Source organism: Octopus sinensis, linkage group LG10 (assembly GCF_006345805.1).
Source record: "Octopus sinensis linkage group LG10, ASM634580v1, whole genome shotgun sequence".
NCBI classification, from domain to species: Eukaryota; Metazoa; Mollusca; class Cephalopoda; order Octopoda; family Octopodidae; genus Octopus; species Octopus sinensis.
This window is the reverse complement of record NC_043006.1, coordinates 22,720,349-22,736,355: the sequence shown is the minus strand read 5'-3', so window position 1 is coordinate 22,736,355 and position 16,007 is coordinate 22,720,349. Positions and strand designations below refer to the sequence as shown.

Here is a 16,007-nt window from a genome sequence, read left to right as displayed (position 1 = left end):
CAGTACAACCTGTTCCATGGTCGGGTCATCGGCGACTAAACTGGCAACCCCGCCAGGCTTGCTTGGTGAAGTGGGTGCTTGTTGAACACCCTGCTAGACAAAAAATGAGACCCGTCAAAGGGCGGAGGAACTATAAAGTGGTCAATGGCCATTCAACTACGTGTGTTTGTGTGTGTGTATATTGTATATATTGCATTTTAAGCTCTGTGTGTATGTGTATGAAAAGTACTGTGTTTCAGCATGCGTATGTACATATTGTATATTGTGCTTTTAAATTGTATATATTGTATGTCAATCTTATTTTAAAATTTACTCAGTTTTTATCCCAATTTTTAATTTGTATTTATTTCTCTTACCTGAATTTCTTTTTATAAATAGACTCGCAGTATCGCCCGGCGTTGCTCGGGTTTGTAAGGGAAATAACTATATAAGCATTTTTAGAGATGTAAAGTATAATAGCCATCTCAATATGGCTAACCACAAAGGGGGGTTGGTGTTACTGTAGCTTTTTACGTTCTGAGATTTAATAATACATTTTTAGAGAGTTACTTCCCTTATATAATAGCAAAAAATGCATTAAAAAATGGGAAAAAATGATGGTAAATTTTTTTTTAAATCATAGACTCATTGTAGATGCGCACTAATACCCAGAAGGGCTCGATATGAATCACGACTATAAGATACCCGCTTTTGGTTACACTGCACCGCAAAATGTGGGAGTAGTTAGGAATCTAAATCGTAGGAGATAGACACACAACTTTAGTTTTATATATAAAGACTAGCAGTATCGCCCGGCGTTGCTCGGGTTTGTAAGGGAAATAACTATATAAGCATTTTTAGAGAGTTATAGCCAAAATATAGCAAAAAATGCATTAAAAATGGAAAAAAAATGATGGTAAATTTTTTTTTAAATCGTTGACTCATCGTAGACATTTTTAGAGAGTTACTTCCCTTATATAATAGCGAAAAAATGCATTAAAATGGAAAAAATGATGGTAAATTATTTTAAAAATCGTAGACTCATTGTAGACGCATGCTAATACCCAGAAGGGCTCGATATGAATCACGACTATAAGATACCTGGTTTTGGTTAAACTGCACCGCAAAATGTGGGAGTAGTTAGGAATCTAAATCGTAGGAGACAGACACACAACTTTAGTTTTATATATAAAGATGAGTGGTGGATAGAGCTCCTCTATTTCTCCAAGCCATGGCGAAGGCAGTCTATCTACAAGAAAGTAACTCTGAATTTAAATACTTCACTGATCTCTTGTAGTTAGCCTTTGGTTGGGCAAAGAATAGGAGAAGGACACTCAGATATAAACCTGCAACTGCAAATGCACCCAATGATGTCGATTTGCTCTTCTTTTTGGATCATGCTTTGTAGTTTAGAGAGTGGGAATGGTTGCTCTGCAAAACTTTTCCTCACTTTAAAAAACGTCAAGCGCAGGTATTGCTGGAGAGAGCAAAGAAATGGACATCTTGTATGTACATGGCTGGCCGAAGCTTAATAAGGTACATCTAAACAATAAAAGTTCATATTGATAATGAAGTAAATGGCAAAAAGGTCTCTGGAACATTTTGTTCTGTGGTCTGGCCTGGCAGGTGTCCCTGGATCCGGTCATCGTCCTGCAACTGTGAGTAAATCTAAGTTAAGATGCAAGCCTATGAATATAGGATGCTGGAATGTTTGAACGTTGTTAGACAATGATTGTTTGAAGTCTCGTCCAGAGAGAAAATCCGCGCTTGTTGCAAAAGAGTTACAGCGGTATGATACGGATGTTGTAGCATTAGCTGAAACAAGAATTCATGGAAAGGGGAATTTCATAGAATAATCTGCTGGATATCATTTCTTTTGGAGCGGTAGAGAAAAGACCTATAAGAGAGAATCAGCAGTGGGATTTGCTATCAAAACCACCCTGGCTTCAAAACTTGAGGAACTACCATGTGGTCATTTGGATTGTTTGATGTCTTTAAGACTTCCATTAAGAAAAGGTCACTATGCAACACTCATAAGTGCATATGCTCCAACTAAGAATTCATCAGAGGATGATAAACTTGCCTTCTATCTATCACTTACAGAGATTATACGCAATATCCCCCATGATGACTAAGTTGTCATTTCGGGTGATTTTAATGCTCCCGTTGGTGCCGATTGGGAGATTTGGGGTGTCCTAGGAAAGCATGGGGTTGAGAGTTCCAACAGTAATGGTTTGCTACTGTTACAAATGTGCGTAGAAATGAACTTGTGTGTCATGAATACAATGTTTCGACTAAAGAATAACTATAAAATGACATGGATGCACCCTGGTTCTAAGAAACAGCATCTTACAGATTACATCCTCACCAGGAAATGAGATATTAGGGACTTGGTTATTGTACGAGTGGTGTGTAGTGCAGAGTGCTGGACTTATCATAGGCTTTTGCATGCCAAGGTGAATCCTGTTGTCAAGTCTAATGTTAGAGCAAATAGTGACAAATTGCCTAAATAGATCGATGTGAATAAGCTTAAGATTCCGTCAGTACGCAATGAGTTTGTGAGTGAGATAAATAATTTGTCCTGTGATGGAAGTCATTCAAAGAAAGAGTGTACAAGATTTGTAGTAACATTCTTGGCTTTGTTGTAAAAAAAACACCAAGATTGGTTTGGCGATAATGATGAAGAAGTTAATCTTATCTTAGAGGAGAAACGAAAGGCATTTAACATGTTGCAAAATGTTGACATGTCAATGAACAGTACAGTGGCTACATATATCAAGGCTGAAAAAGCAAGTGCCGAGGAAGCTATGGATGATGCAGAAAAATTGAGTGATAGATGCGATGAAAGCCAAGAAGCTTCAAATGCTAACAATTCCAAACTTTTTTACTCTCTCTTGAAAAAAGTTTATGGACCAGTTTCATCAAAGGTTGTGCCACTTCAGAGCAAGGATGGCACAGAATTATTAACAAATCCTAAAGATATTGTTGGGAGATGGAAAGAACATTTTGATGAGTTGCTCAATAGACCCACTGAAGTTGATCTCTCTTTTCTTGATAATATACCCGAGAGACCATTAAAACATCTTATAGCAGAAGTTCCAAACCTGGCTGAAATAAAGGCAGCAATCAGGAAATTGAACAATGGAAAGGCCCCTGGCATAGATGGACTAGGTGCAGGGATATATAAATATGGTGGTGATCATCTCTGTGCAATGTTGACAGATGTGATTCAGAGGGTTTGGCAAAGTGAAGAGGTTCTTCCGGATTAGTGTGATGCAACTATGGAGATACTATATAAATCTAAAGGTGGAAAGGATGTCTGTGATAATTATCACAGCATCTGTCTGTTAGCTGTTGCTGGAAAGGTCTTCTGTAGGGCAATGCTGGATAGATTGCTTCTGCACATTGCTGATGAGGTTCTACCAGAATCGCAATGTGGGTTTAGGGATAGTCAGGGTACTATGGATATGATATTTTCAGCTAGACAGTTGCAAGAGAAGTGCATCGAAGAGGATATGGACTTATACCAAGTTTTCATTGACCTAACAAAAGCATTTGATTCTATCAATAGAATTGCACTTTGGGAGATCCTAAAAAAGCTAGGATGCCCTGAAAAATTTGTGAGAATGGTTTGTATATTTATAGATAAATATATAAAAATATACGATAAATAAGACCCCAAAGTACGATATGTAGATGCATATAATGCTGAAGGGTTACACCTGATTGATTTAGAAATTTGTTTTCCCAAATTATTTATATATATATGTATGTATGTGTATATATATATATATATATATATATATATATAAGTAATACTAAGCAATAAGGGTTTAGCAACGAGTTGCCTTACCACATACCGAATTTAGAAATAGCAGTCAAAGGGTTATAGCTATTTCTTCTACTAAAAAGGGAGATCTCAGTAAAAACAGCATTTGGAAGGCACAAACAGGTCTACATACTATGGTGATGGTTCAGTGGCAATAGCATACCCACATGGTATGATGATACAGTAGCAAAGACTTGATTAGATAGCATCGTTATGTGATATGGTGACATAGTATGCTGGATAGAGTGATGTGGTGCATGAGTACGTTTGTGTCCATAGTCTCAAACAAACAATATTTAGGCAAGCTTTTCAATATTGTCATATAAACTGAACATCATTACGAAGTATTTAGGAAGATGGAAAAAGATGACAGGACCTTAGACAAGAAGTTCATCAGAGAGAGAGAGAGAGAGAGGAGAGAGAGAGAGAGAGGAGAGAGGAGAGAGAGAGAGAGAGAGAGAGAGAGAGAGAGAGAGAGAGAGAGAGAGAGAGAGAGATGTGTGTGGAATAACTCTTTATCATGTAGAAAAGATAAGAATTAGAATAGATTTCAGGACAGAATTTTGGGTAGAACTTTCTAGAATAGCTTCTCAATCAGATTTTAAACTAGTAATATGGTGGTGCTTGATGGCAATAGGTCAAAATTACTTAAACCAAACAATGTCTACTTGAACTGTCTACTTATATATATATATATATATTTATAAAAGGACCCCATAAAGACAAGAAAATCAGTGGCAGAAGCCCCAAAAATGGGAAACATATTAAACGAATATTGCATAAAAAACAGTAAATGACAAGACAAAAATCTGAAGAAACAACTAACAAGAGCAAAATTCTCATCAGCGACTAAAACCGAATTCTTTGTAAAAGAATGCAGAGTTGGTAGATGTGGGATGAGCAGTAACCCCACCTACAAATATATAGAGGGAGACAAACAAATAAAATTTAAGAGTGGCCACATATTCAAAGTAAATGCAGACATGAACTGTAAGACGCAGAATGTAATGAACTGCATAACTTGCCCCACATGTAAGGAGAATTATATAGGCGAAACTGGAAATTCTTTATGCCAATGAGCCAGAATTCACCGACAACATGTCCAACAGGAGGAACTGCGAAAGATTCCACTGAGTAAACACCTAGATACATGTGGAGAAGGACAATTTAAGATCTTTCCCTTCTAAAAATGCCCAAAGAATGACACCTCCTTCAGGAAAAATATGGGAAAATACTTCATAACAAAATTCTCTCCCAAATTGAATGGCTGAAAATATTTCTATAATAATTTGTACTAGATGAAGGACCAATTTTGTAAAGTAAATTGTATTAAACACACACGCACACACACACACACAGTACTACACATATGTACATATACATAAATAAAAACAATCTTTCATCCAGATTCTCCAACCCATGTCAGCACAGGAATTAAACATTGGATTGAAAGAACTAAACATCGGTATAGATGTCAACACAATTATTTCTTCTTCCTTTCTTCATTCTTTCTTTCCTTCTCTTTTCCATTGACACTCCTTTCAGATACCCAGGCACCCCCCCACACACACACTCTCACAAGACAATGATAAAAAGAAATCCAGACAATTTTTTGAAAAATAACATTTTACCCCCCTTGAAATGACCAGCTGGGTTTGCCATTTCTAAAAGCCAATAATCATTTTATATTAAAAGGACTGACCAACTGCAAAGATATCAACACAGGTTTTCTTATTTCTCTTCTCTTTCTTCCTTTCCTTCTCTTTTCCATTGACACTCCTATATAATATACATCGATCCCTGCTGTACTCTTTTGCCACAACTTTCTCTCATTCTTTCTTCTGTTGGCCTGCTTGCTTAGCCAGCAGGGTGGCGTCATTTGCAGGCTAAAACAATGTCAAGCGCATTGTCACTAGCGATATGTAACAATATCTGATAGCCTGATCGGTCACGGTGATATATGCACACACACATATATATTATTATTATTATCATTATTGTTTTTACGTATTATTATTATTGTTTTTACATATTATTTTTGTATTCATATTCGTGTAACATCGTCCGTTTTTCTGTCCTTGTTTTGTATACATTCAAAGCCTTCTTCCAAAGAATCTAATGCACTTAGCTTAGTTTTTCCTTGGGGCTAACCAGATTGGAGCAATCTCAAGATTAATCAGCCGAAATTGCGAGGATGATCCGGTTCTTGACTGAAGATTGAAGGCTTCGAATGTCCCGTCCATGTTTTTTGTATCGTCTTCAAAATGTTTTGCGTTCTTGTCCCAGTTTGTATTTTTTATACATATATATATATATATATATTGAGGAAGTGGTTGCAACTTATCTGAATTAGCTTTTCCATTAAATCTATTGTTATGATTCTGCTATATTTCATATTGATTAACATGTATCTATTTCTTTACTACCCACAAGGGGCTAAACACAGAGGGGACAAACAAGGACAGACAAAGGGATTAAGTCGATTACATCGACCCCAGTGCGTAACTGGTACTTAATTTATCGACCCCCGAAAGGATGAAAGGCAAAGTCGACCTCGGTGGAATTTGAACTCAGAGGTTGACTTTGCCTTTCATCCTTTCGGGGTCGATAAATTAAGTACCAGTTACGCACTGGGGTCGATGTAACCCACAAGGGGCTAAACACAGAGGGGACAAACAAGGACAGACAAAGGTATTAAGTCGATTACATCAACCCCAGTGCGTAACTGACACTTAATTTATCGACCCCGAAAGGATGAAAAGCAAAGTCGACCTCGGCGGAATTTGAACTCAGAGGTCGACTTTGCCTTTCATCCTCTTGGAGTCGATAAATTAAGTACCAGATACGCACTGGGGTCGATGTAATCGACTTAATATCATGATGTTATAGGTGTAGGTATGGCTATATGTTTAAGTAGTTAACTTTGCAACCACATGGTTTTGTGTTCAATCCCATTGCATGCTGCAATAGTCATGAGACAACAAAGGTTGTGTGAATAAAAGGTGGTATTTGAATTGAAGCTTGTCATGTGTGTATACTCTTTTACTCTTATATTTGCTTCAGTCATTTGACTGTAGCCATGGTGGAGCACCACCTTAAAGGGTTTTAGTCAAAGAAATTGACACCATGATTTATTCTTTGTAAGCCTAGTACTTATTCTATCGGTCTTTTTTTGCCAAACCACCAAGTTACAGTGACATAAACACACCAGCATCAGTTGTCAAGTGATGATGTTGTGTGTGTGGTGTGTGTGTGTGTGTGACAAACATGCTCACACATAAAAATATATATATATATATATATATATAATATATATATATATATATACGACAGGCTTCTTTCAGTTTCTGTCTAACAAATGCACTCATGAGGCTATGGTTGGCTATAGTAGAAGACACTTGCCCAAGGTGCCATGCAGTGGGACTGAACCCGGAACCATGTGGTTGGGAAGCAAGCTTCTTACCAGTCAGCTACACCTATGCCTACATACATACATACAATACATGCATACATACATGCATACAATACATGCATACATACATACATACATACATATACATACATACATACATACATGCATACAATACATGCATGCATACATACATACAATACATGCATACATACATACATACATACATACATACATACATACAATACATGCATAGATACATGCATACATACATACATACATACCATACATACATACATACATACCATACATACATACATACATACATATTTGGTATGTACATAAAGGTTGGCATTTGTTTGCTTTGCTTGTCACTATCTTACAGAAGTGGTAAATGTAATGTTTACTTTCTTTGTTAACATAATGATATAGCAGTGGCTATTTGCTGCTTTTCCCCTCCAACAGTAGGTCTTGAACTAAATACTGGAAGCTAGTGAGGCACACAGTGATTTTACAGAATTTTACACTGTTCTCACTGCTTATCATAATGATATGGTCACCATCCGATTGTGGCCGTTGCCAGCCTCGTCTGGCACCTGTGCAGGTGGCACATAAAAAGCACCCACTACACTCTCGGAGTGGTTGGCGTTAGGAAGGGCATCCAGCTGTAGAAACACTGCCAGATCAGACTGGGCCTGGCGCAGCCTACTGGCTCCCCAGACCCCAGTTGAACCGTCCAACCCATGCTAGCATGGAAAACGGACATTAAACGATGATGATGATGATGATGATGATGATATACTTTGATCACTATCATCAGTTGTTGCATTCACAAGTACACTGTAACCTTAGCACATCTACTCTGATGACTACCATCAATTTTTGCGCACACATGCACACTGTCACTATAGCACATCTACTTTAGTCTGAAGCATATTATTAAAAAAAAAAAGCCCTGACTGAAAAACCACTTCTTTTGTGTATTACCAGGTGCATGGCTACAGTCTTACAAAGCAGAACAGCTGCGCCGTCTCAATACTGTATTAAAAACAAAGATTATGTCCAATGAGGAAATCAAAGAACGATTAAAACAACATACACAAAGAAAATCTCCCAAAGGCATTTGGCAAAAATCTTCTTTTCTTTTTGATACTCCTTATATTGTAAGTTGTACAAGGTTTCAGTCATACCAATAATTTGATTTGTTTCAAAATTGTTACCTCATGCAATTTGATATGCTTAAGTTTGTTGACTTTCAGGATATTTCTGATTAAAGCTAGGAGTTTTATAGTAGTAAATTACAAGGGTCGTACTGGAAGTAATGTAAAGGTAGGTGTAACTTTTTATTAGCTGGCATACATTGTTCAAATTGCACACTTCCTTTAAAGCAACTCTTCATCCTTTTCTTCTTCATTACAGACAAATAATGGGTTCCAAGGAGAAGCAATGTGCTGTGAGTTCTTGTAGGAAGGGTTGCAGACTGTCTAACATTTATAGAAGGCTACGGGTTGTTTATTGGAGATGACACCATTGATAAAAGTAATGTGCACAGATGGATGAAGACGTTTAAAGAAGGGGAAACCATCTCTGAGCACAAACCATACTGTGGAAACCCATGAACTGCACCCACTGATATGAATTGCTTGCAAGTAGATGAAGTCATTTATGATGACAGATGAGTCACAATTCATGAGCTTGCCACACAATGCATTACAGAAGAACATGCTGGAAGACTTTGGGTATTGGAAAGAGTGTCCAAATTGGGCACCTTGGCAGCAAACACCTGATCTGAGGGAGAAAAGAGTGAAAGTCTGCTAAGATTTTTAGGAATTATTTGAAGCCAGTGAAGATAAATATCTTTTTTTTTTTCCAGATCGTTAGCTGGGGATGAAATGTGGCTATGTCTTTATGATCCAGAAACAAAGGTCTGTCCATGGAATGGCATCACACCATTTCTCCAAGGCCTAAGAAGTTCAAGAGCTAGCGGTCGGCATAGAGAGTCATGATGACTGTTTTGAGGGTATGAAAATGCATCATTCTCCTCGATTTTCTGGAATATGGCTGTACCATGAACAGCAAGCCCTACATTGGGACACTCAAAGAGATGAGGGAAGCCATTAGAAGGAAGAGACCAAACAAGAATCTTAAAAATGATCCACATTCCCCATGGTTAGGGAATCATGCCTTCATGAGATCATGGTTTTGATTCCCAGATCAGCTGTGCTGTGTTCTTGAGGAAAACATTTCCTTTCATGTTGTATCCATCCACCCAGCTGTAAAGGGGTAACCGTGTGATGGATTGGCATATAAGGGTGAGATGGTAACTCAGGAACATCACCTGAATGGAGGTCTTATAAGCTATGTCTTATATTCAGTGATCAAAACGATGAATAGTATAACCAATACTGTGAATCCCGATTGGTTGGGATTAGTTGTTCAACTGCACTGAAGGTCAACAACAACAACACATCTTTGCCTAGGAATCAGATAATCAGCAAATTGGCCTAGTCAGTGGTTACCTTATCCCCACTTTTTTTCCCTTTATTTTTTTCTTCGAACCAAGAAGAACACCACATGAGTGTTCTGACATGGCCCTGCATGGGCACTTTTATGTGGCATTGCCATGAGTGCTTTACACCACCATAAGGATCGGTCTTGACATTTCTGCTGCAGAGTACAAGTCTTGGAATGCATTAAGATATTTAGAAATTGTCATCATTATCATCATCTTCTTCATAATCATTATAATCATTATAGTTTTTACATTGCTTTCCATACTAGCATGGACTGGATAGGTTACTACTACCCTCCTAGAGGATTTCGAAGCCACAGTCGAACCAATTCTACTATATGGCTCAGAAACCTGGACGTTATCAAAGAAGCTTGAGAGGCGGTTGGATGGAACTTACACTCGCCTCCTTATGAGAGCTCAAAATCTCTCGTGGAAGCGTCATCCAACCAAAGTACAAATATATGGGAAATTATCACCTGTATCATCTCTTGTGAAAGGTAGAAGAGTCCAGTTTGCTGGACATTGTTGTAGAGCTGAAAACGAGGTAATTTCAACTCTTCTCCTCTGGAAGCCATCTGCTCGCGATACCAGAGGGCGCACACTCTCCTATCCTGATGTAATCTCCAGGGATACAGGCATCCAGCAACAGGACCTCCGTAATGCTATGATGGACCGTGAAATCTGACGTAACATAGTAAATTCCATTGTCTCAACCATGGTCGAACAATGATGATGATATCCACCTTACAATCCAGATCTGGTACCCTCTAACTTCCATTTGTTTGGTGTGAGGAAGGACACTCTCCTGGGACAATAATTTCATGATGCTAAGAAGGGGAAAGTGACTGTGAAAAATTGGTTATAACAGTGCACACTTGAATTTTTTGAAAGCGAATTTGTGAGTTGGGTTCAGTGATGGCACAGATGCATTGCTTCTTATGGAGACTATGTTGAGTAGTACCTTTGCATGGAGGAAGAGTTACTCTACTAACATGTGCTGTTTGAAAGCCATAAGTCAACTAATAAAAATGTTACACCCACTTCAGGACAACCTTCATAAAACATAACTAAACAAAAAATTTATAGTTTCACACGTACTATAGATATTATACAGGCTATTTTATTTGTATTTATATGCTCTATGCAGTTAAAATTAGACACAAAAACTGAAACTGATTTACCTAAGACAATATTGGTTTCAAGTTTTGGCACAAGGCCAGCAATTTTGGGGGAAGGGGTAAGTCTATTATATTGGCCCCAAAAGTGACAGAATTTGAACTTAGAATGTAAAGATGGACAAAATACCTATTTCTTTACTACCCACAAGGGGTTAAACACAGAGAGGACAAACAAGCACAGACAAACGGATTAAGTCGATTATATCGACCCCAGTGCATAACTGGTACTTATTTAATCGACCCCAAAAGGATGAAAGGTAAAGTTGACCTCGGCGGAATTTGAACTCAGAACGTAGCGGCAGACAAAATACGGCTAAGCATTTCGCCTGGCGTGCTAATGTTTCTGCCAGCTCGCCGGACAAAATACCGCTAAGCATTTTGCCCCGCATGCTAATGATTCAGCCGGTTTGCCACCTTATCTTAAGACAATATTTAAACCCTTAGGGCTTTGTGCCTAGAGTAGAAAAGAATATTTAAACCCTTAAGGTGTTATCAAGTACATAGCTGCAATCTTACGGAGTACAACAGTTGTACCAGTTCAATACTGTATTATGTGCAAAGATTAATTCCAGTAATGAAATCCAAGCCATATCTAGAAAGCAAAATCCATAAAGGAATGTCTCAAAAATCTTTTTAAAAATGTCCTTAAATGTATTTAGTTTTAGTTGCTATAAGTTACCAGTTTAATTCTTTAGAGGATAAGCTGGTTGCTTTGCCAGATAGATACTTTTGTGGAAAGACAAAGAAAGAGCCAATCTTTTTAAAGAATTTTCCAAGCCTGATATGATTATGATATATTTTTACATAAGTTTAAATAACATTTTTATTTTCTTTCTACAATGTAAAAACATACCTCCTCCTCCTCCTTTTATAGTGTAGAAACAACAGTCTTCTTCACCATAGAATTAAACCCAGGTAATCAGCATTATTTTTCATTAACTACGGTTTCAAAGTATAAGCAATGGAAATATACTATAATTGATGGATTGGTACCCCAAAATTGGGTTATGTTTTGGCAAAAGAAGTAAATATTGGTTTCAAATTTTGGCACAAGGCTACCACTTCTGGGAGTGGATGTAAGTAGATTACATCAACCCCACTGCTCAATTGGTACTTATTTTATTGACCCCGAAAGGATGAAAGGTAAAATTCGGCCTTGGTGGTATTTGACCAATCCCAGCAAAACAAGTAACTAAACTGTTTATATACACATCATATCTAATAACTTAAGAAAATACACAATTATATAATAGACTATAGTCATATATTATTGAATATACTATATTGTAGAATACACTATTTTGATGTAGAATAAACTGCATTATAGAACACACTGTTATATTATAGAATTTAGTGTATTATAGAATATACTATATTATAGCTTTTGTTAGATAATAATGAATAATATAGTTTATTATAGAAATAAGTTTTATTTACCTTCAGCTGAAATTGAGACTTGGGTTACTCCAAAATTGGAATCACTTTTTATAAATGTTGTTATTCTACTTTTTTTCCTTAAATTTTCAGTTTATTGTTTTTCCCCTTCTAGCTGAAACATTGCAAAGTTACAGATCCAGAAGAACTATTCAGCTTAAAAATCTCAAACCAAGGGCTAAATCTTGCCAATTCTGAAGATTTTCATTTCTTCACAAACTTGGAAGTCATTGATGCTGAAGATAATTCTTTGAAATTAGGTATGTGAGAATGAAGTTTTCAAATTCTTTTTTTTTTTTTTTAACAGTTTTGCTCATTAATTGCTAACCCTGTAGAATAGGGGTCTCCAACCACCAGGCTGTAAATCAGTTTCAGGCCATGGATCATTTGGTACTGGACCAGGCTACACAGAAAGAATAAATGTTAAAATTTTATTTCTGTTTTGCTGCCGAGCTCGAATTGTGGTGGAAACCTGTGAAAGGGGTAGACCCAGGAAGACATGGGACAAAGTGGTGAGAAAGGATCGTTGGATGCTGGGCCTCACTGAGGAAATGACAAAGGACTGGGAATTCGGACAATTTACTGTACTTGAGAAAACACACCAAGCTAAGTAAAATCACTACCATATCTTGCTGTATGCATATATGATTTGTGTCTATTATTCAGTTATAATTATTTAATTATTTCTACAAAGAAGGAACTAGTTTCTAACAAGGAAATAAAACTTCTCCATTGGAATTTGGACTAACAACAATGATAAGAGTTACATGTTGAGCTTTAGAAAAGTCTTATAAATGCACATTTTTACTGTTTCTGTTTTGCAGTGTGTGACAATTTGTAATTTTCTTTGCTTGGGAATCCTAGCTTTCCTAGATTGTCACTTAGAAAATTTATTAACAAAACCACCTGCACCAATTATTATTGGTGTAATTGTAAATTTCTAATCAGGGAAGAGCAGCTGCTTGTTTCGAAATGCTTGCCTATAAATACCCTCCTCACTGGTTTTGGAAGAAATTTTTCTCATCTGTAGGACAATTAACCATAGAAATCATTAACAAACTCAGACTTTTCTCTGACAAGTTGAGGGCAAAAAGAGAAACCAAAGCTGCAGAAAATGTTTAAAAAATGAACACTGCGTGGCATCTTGGGCAAGGGTCTTCTGCTATAGCCCCGGGCCGACCAATGCCTTGTGAGTGGATTTGGTAGACGGAAACTGAAAGAAGCCTGTCGTATATATATATATATATATATATATATATGTGTGTGTGTGTGTGTGTTTGTGTGTTTGTCCCCCTAGCATTGCTTGACAACTGATGCTGGTGTGTTTACGTTCCCGTCACTTAGCGGTTCGGCAAAAGAGACCGATAGAATAAGTACTGGGCTTACAAAGAATAAGTCCCGGGGTCGATTTGCTCGACTAAAGGCGGTGCTCCAGCATGGCCGCGGTCAACTGACTGAAACAAGTAAAAGAGTAAAAGAGAGATTATGAGCATTCTATAAACTTACTGAAGATCCTCACTGAATACTTACAAGGCAGGAATAGTGTTCAAAGGAAATAGCTCATGCCTCTGTCTGTTTGTCCCTCTATCTGTTTATCAATCCATCTGTCTCATCTTTGCCTGTCTGTTTAAAATATCCATCATTCTATCTGTCTATCTCTTTAATTATCACATCTGTCAATCTGTCTAATTTCTTTTCTGCCTGCCAGTCTACCAACCTACTTTCCCTGTCTGCCTGCCTGTCTGTCTGACTCTCTCTCTCTCCCCTTCCCCCGTCTGCTTGTCTGTCTGTCTACATGCTGCCTGTCTGCTTTTCCTTTATATTTTTCTGCTGGGGCATTGAAAGCAAGGTCTTCCACCAGTCTTCCTATTTCTCAAGTATACACAGTTCTTTAATGTCAATAAATCAATAATAGTACATGTATTTTCTGATATTTTTTTCCCCCTCCCATCTCTTTTAGAGGCATTTAAATCATTCAGTCGTCTGATACAACTTAAACTACCATTAAACAAACTAACGGATTTAAGTGTGAACTTTGGTGAATTTCCACATCTTCAGGTTAGTAAAGACAATTTGATAAATAACAATTGAAAAATAAGTTCAGCGCTTAGGATCTTTTTGGTTTGAATGCCAATTTTTAACATAATTTCTAGGTAAGTAAAAAATTTTAAGCTTCGTATACTGGTAGAATGTGTTTATAAAACATCTTTTTCTCTTGGCTTAATTGAGAAAATTCTATAGTTTGTAAGATATTTGTTGTTTTTTTCTTCAATTTCTACAATTTCAACCAATCACTGACATCCATTGAGGTAAACAACATTCTGTGCCGTATGAATATGTCCCTCGTTTAAGAAACAGATTGGGTTTATTTACATTTGTGAAGAAAAAAAAGATACCCTTCCCCCACCCCTAACCCTAACCCTAAAACAGATTGAAATGCAATAGATCGATACTAGGGTCATAATTATGGGTGACAATTTCATATGACACCGCTAGAAAAACTGCCGTTCAAACCGAAAAGATCCCAGCGCTTAACTTCACAGTGGCTGTGAGGTAAAGGTGCTGGACCACTCAGGGCATAATTGCATAGTTCAAATTTTACTGCAGCTTGTATTCAAGAGAGGAGATATTGCTATGAGTACTTTTGTCTTGTTGGACTGTAAATCCCATTTTATGTGTATTTGTTTGTAATATTATATTGGTTGGAATGGTAAGGATTCCAGAATCTTATGGGGATGCAAGGGAACTCTACTTGTGTTACCATCACTATATATTTTCACCTAGGAAGGCGGCGAGCTGGTAGAATCGTTAGCATGCCGGGCGAAATGCTTATCGGTATTTCGTCTGCCGTTACGTTCTGAGTTCAAATTCCACCGTGGTCGACTTTGCCTTTCATCCTTTAAATTAAGTACCAATTAACGCACTGGGGTCGATTATATCATCCCCAGTGCATAACTGGTACTTATTTAATCGACCCCGAAAGGATGAAAGGCAAAGTCGACCTCGGCGGAATTTGAACTCAGAACGTAGCGGCAGACGAAATACCTATTTTTTACTACCCACAAGGGGCTAAACACAGAGAGGACAAACAAGGACAGATAAATGGATTAAGTTGATTATATCGACCCCAGTGTGTAACTGGTACTTAATTTATTGACCCTGAAATGATGAAAGGCAAAGTTGACCTCAGTGGAATTTGAACTCAGAACGTAGTGGCAGACGAAATACCGCTAACCATTTCGCCTGGCATGCTAACGTTTCTGCCAGATCACTGCCTTTATCTGTTTCTGTCTATTAGGTTCATTAATTAAATTCGTTTATTCATGAATTCCACTCTTGGAGTGGTTGGCATTAGGAAGGGTGTCCAGCTGTAGAAACCATGCTAAATCAGACTGGAACTTAGTGCAGCTCTATAGCTTACCATTTCTAGTCAAACTGTCTAACTCGTATCAGCATGGAAAGCAGATGTTAAATGATGATGATGAGGATGATGATGACAATAAGGTCTTGGTTGGCTCAGGGCTATAGCAGAAGACATTTGCCCAAGGTGTCTTGCAGTAGAACTGAACCTGAACACCCTTGGTTGTGAAGTAAAATTCCACATAGCTAACAATCATTTATTTATTATATAATAATATAATAGGTGTAGGAGTGGCTCTGTGGTAA

General features: G+C 37.5%; 1 protein-coding gene across 3 annotated transcripts in view; it reads left to right on the top strand.

Annotated features, from left to right (window-relative positions):
• LOC115216585 (X-ray radiation resistance-associated protein 1-like) overlaps window positions 1–16,007 on the top strand; it is a 94,171-nt gene that overhangs the window by 3,043 nt on the left and 75,121 nt on the right. For all 3 annotated transcript variants that reach the window (XM_036506345.1, XM_036506344.1, XM_036506343.1), the window contains exons 2-4: window positions 8,208–8,380; window positions 12,457–12,601; window positions 14,302–14,399. In XM_036506345.1, coding sequence (XP_036362238.1) covers window positions 8,208–8,380; window positions 12,457–12,601; window positions 14,302–14,399 — 416 coding nt within the window. The remainder of the gene's footprint in view (window positions 1–8,207; window positions 8,381–12,456; window positions 12,602–14,301; window positions 14,400–16,007) is intronic.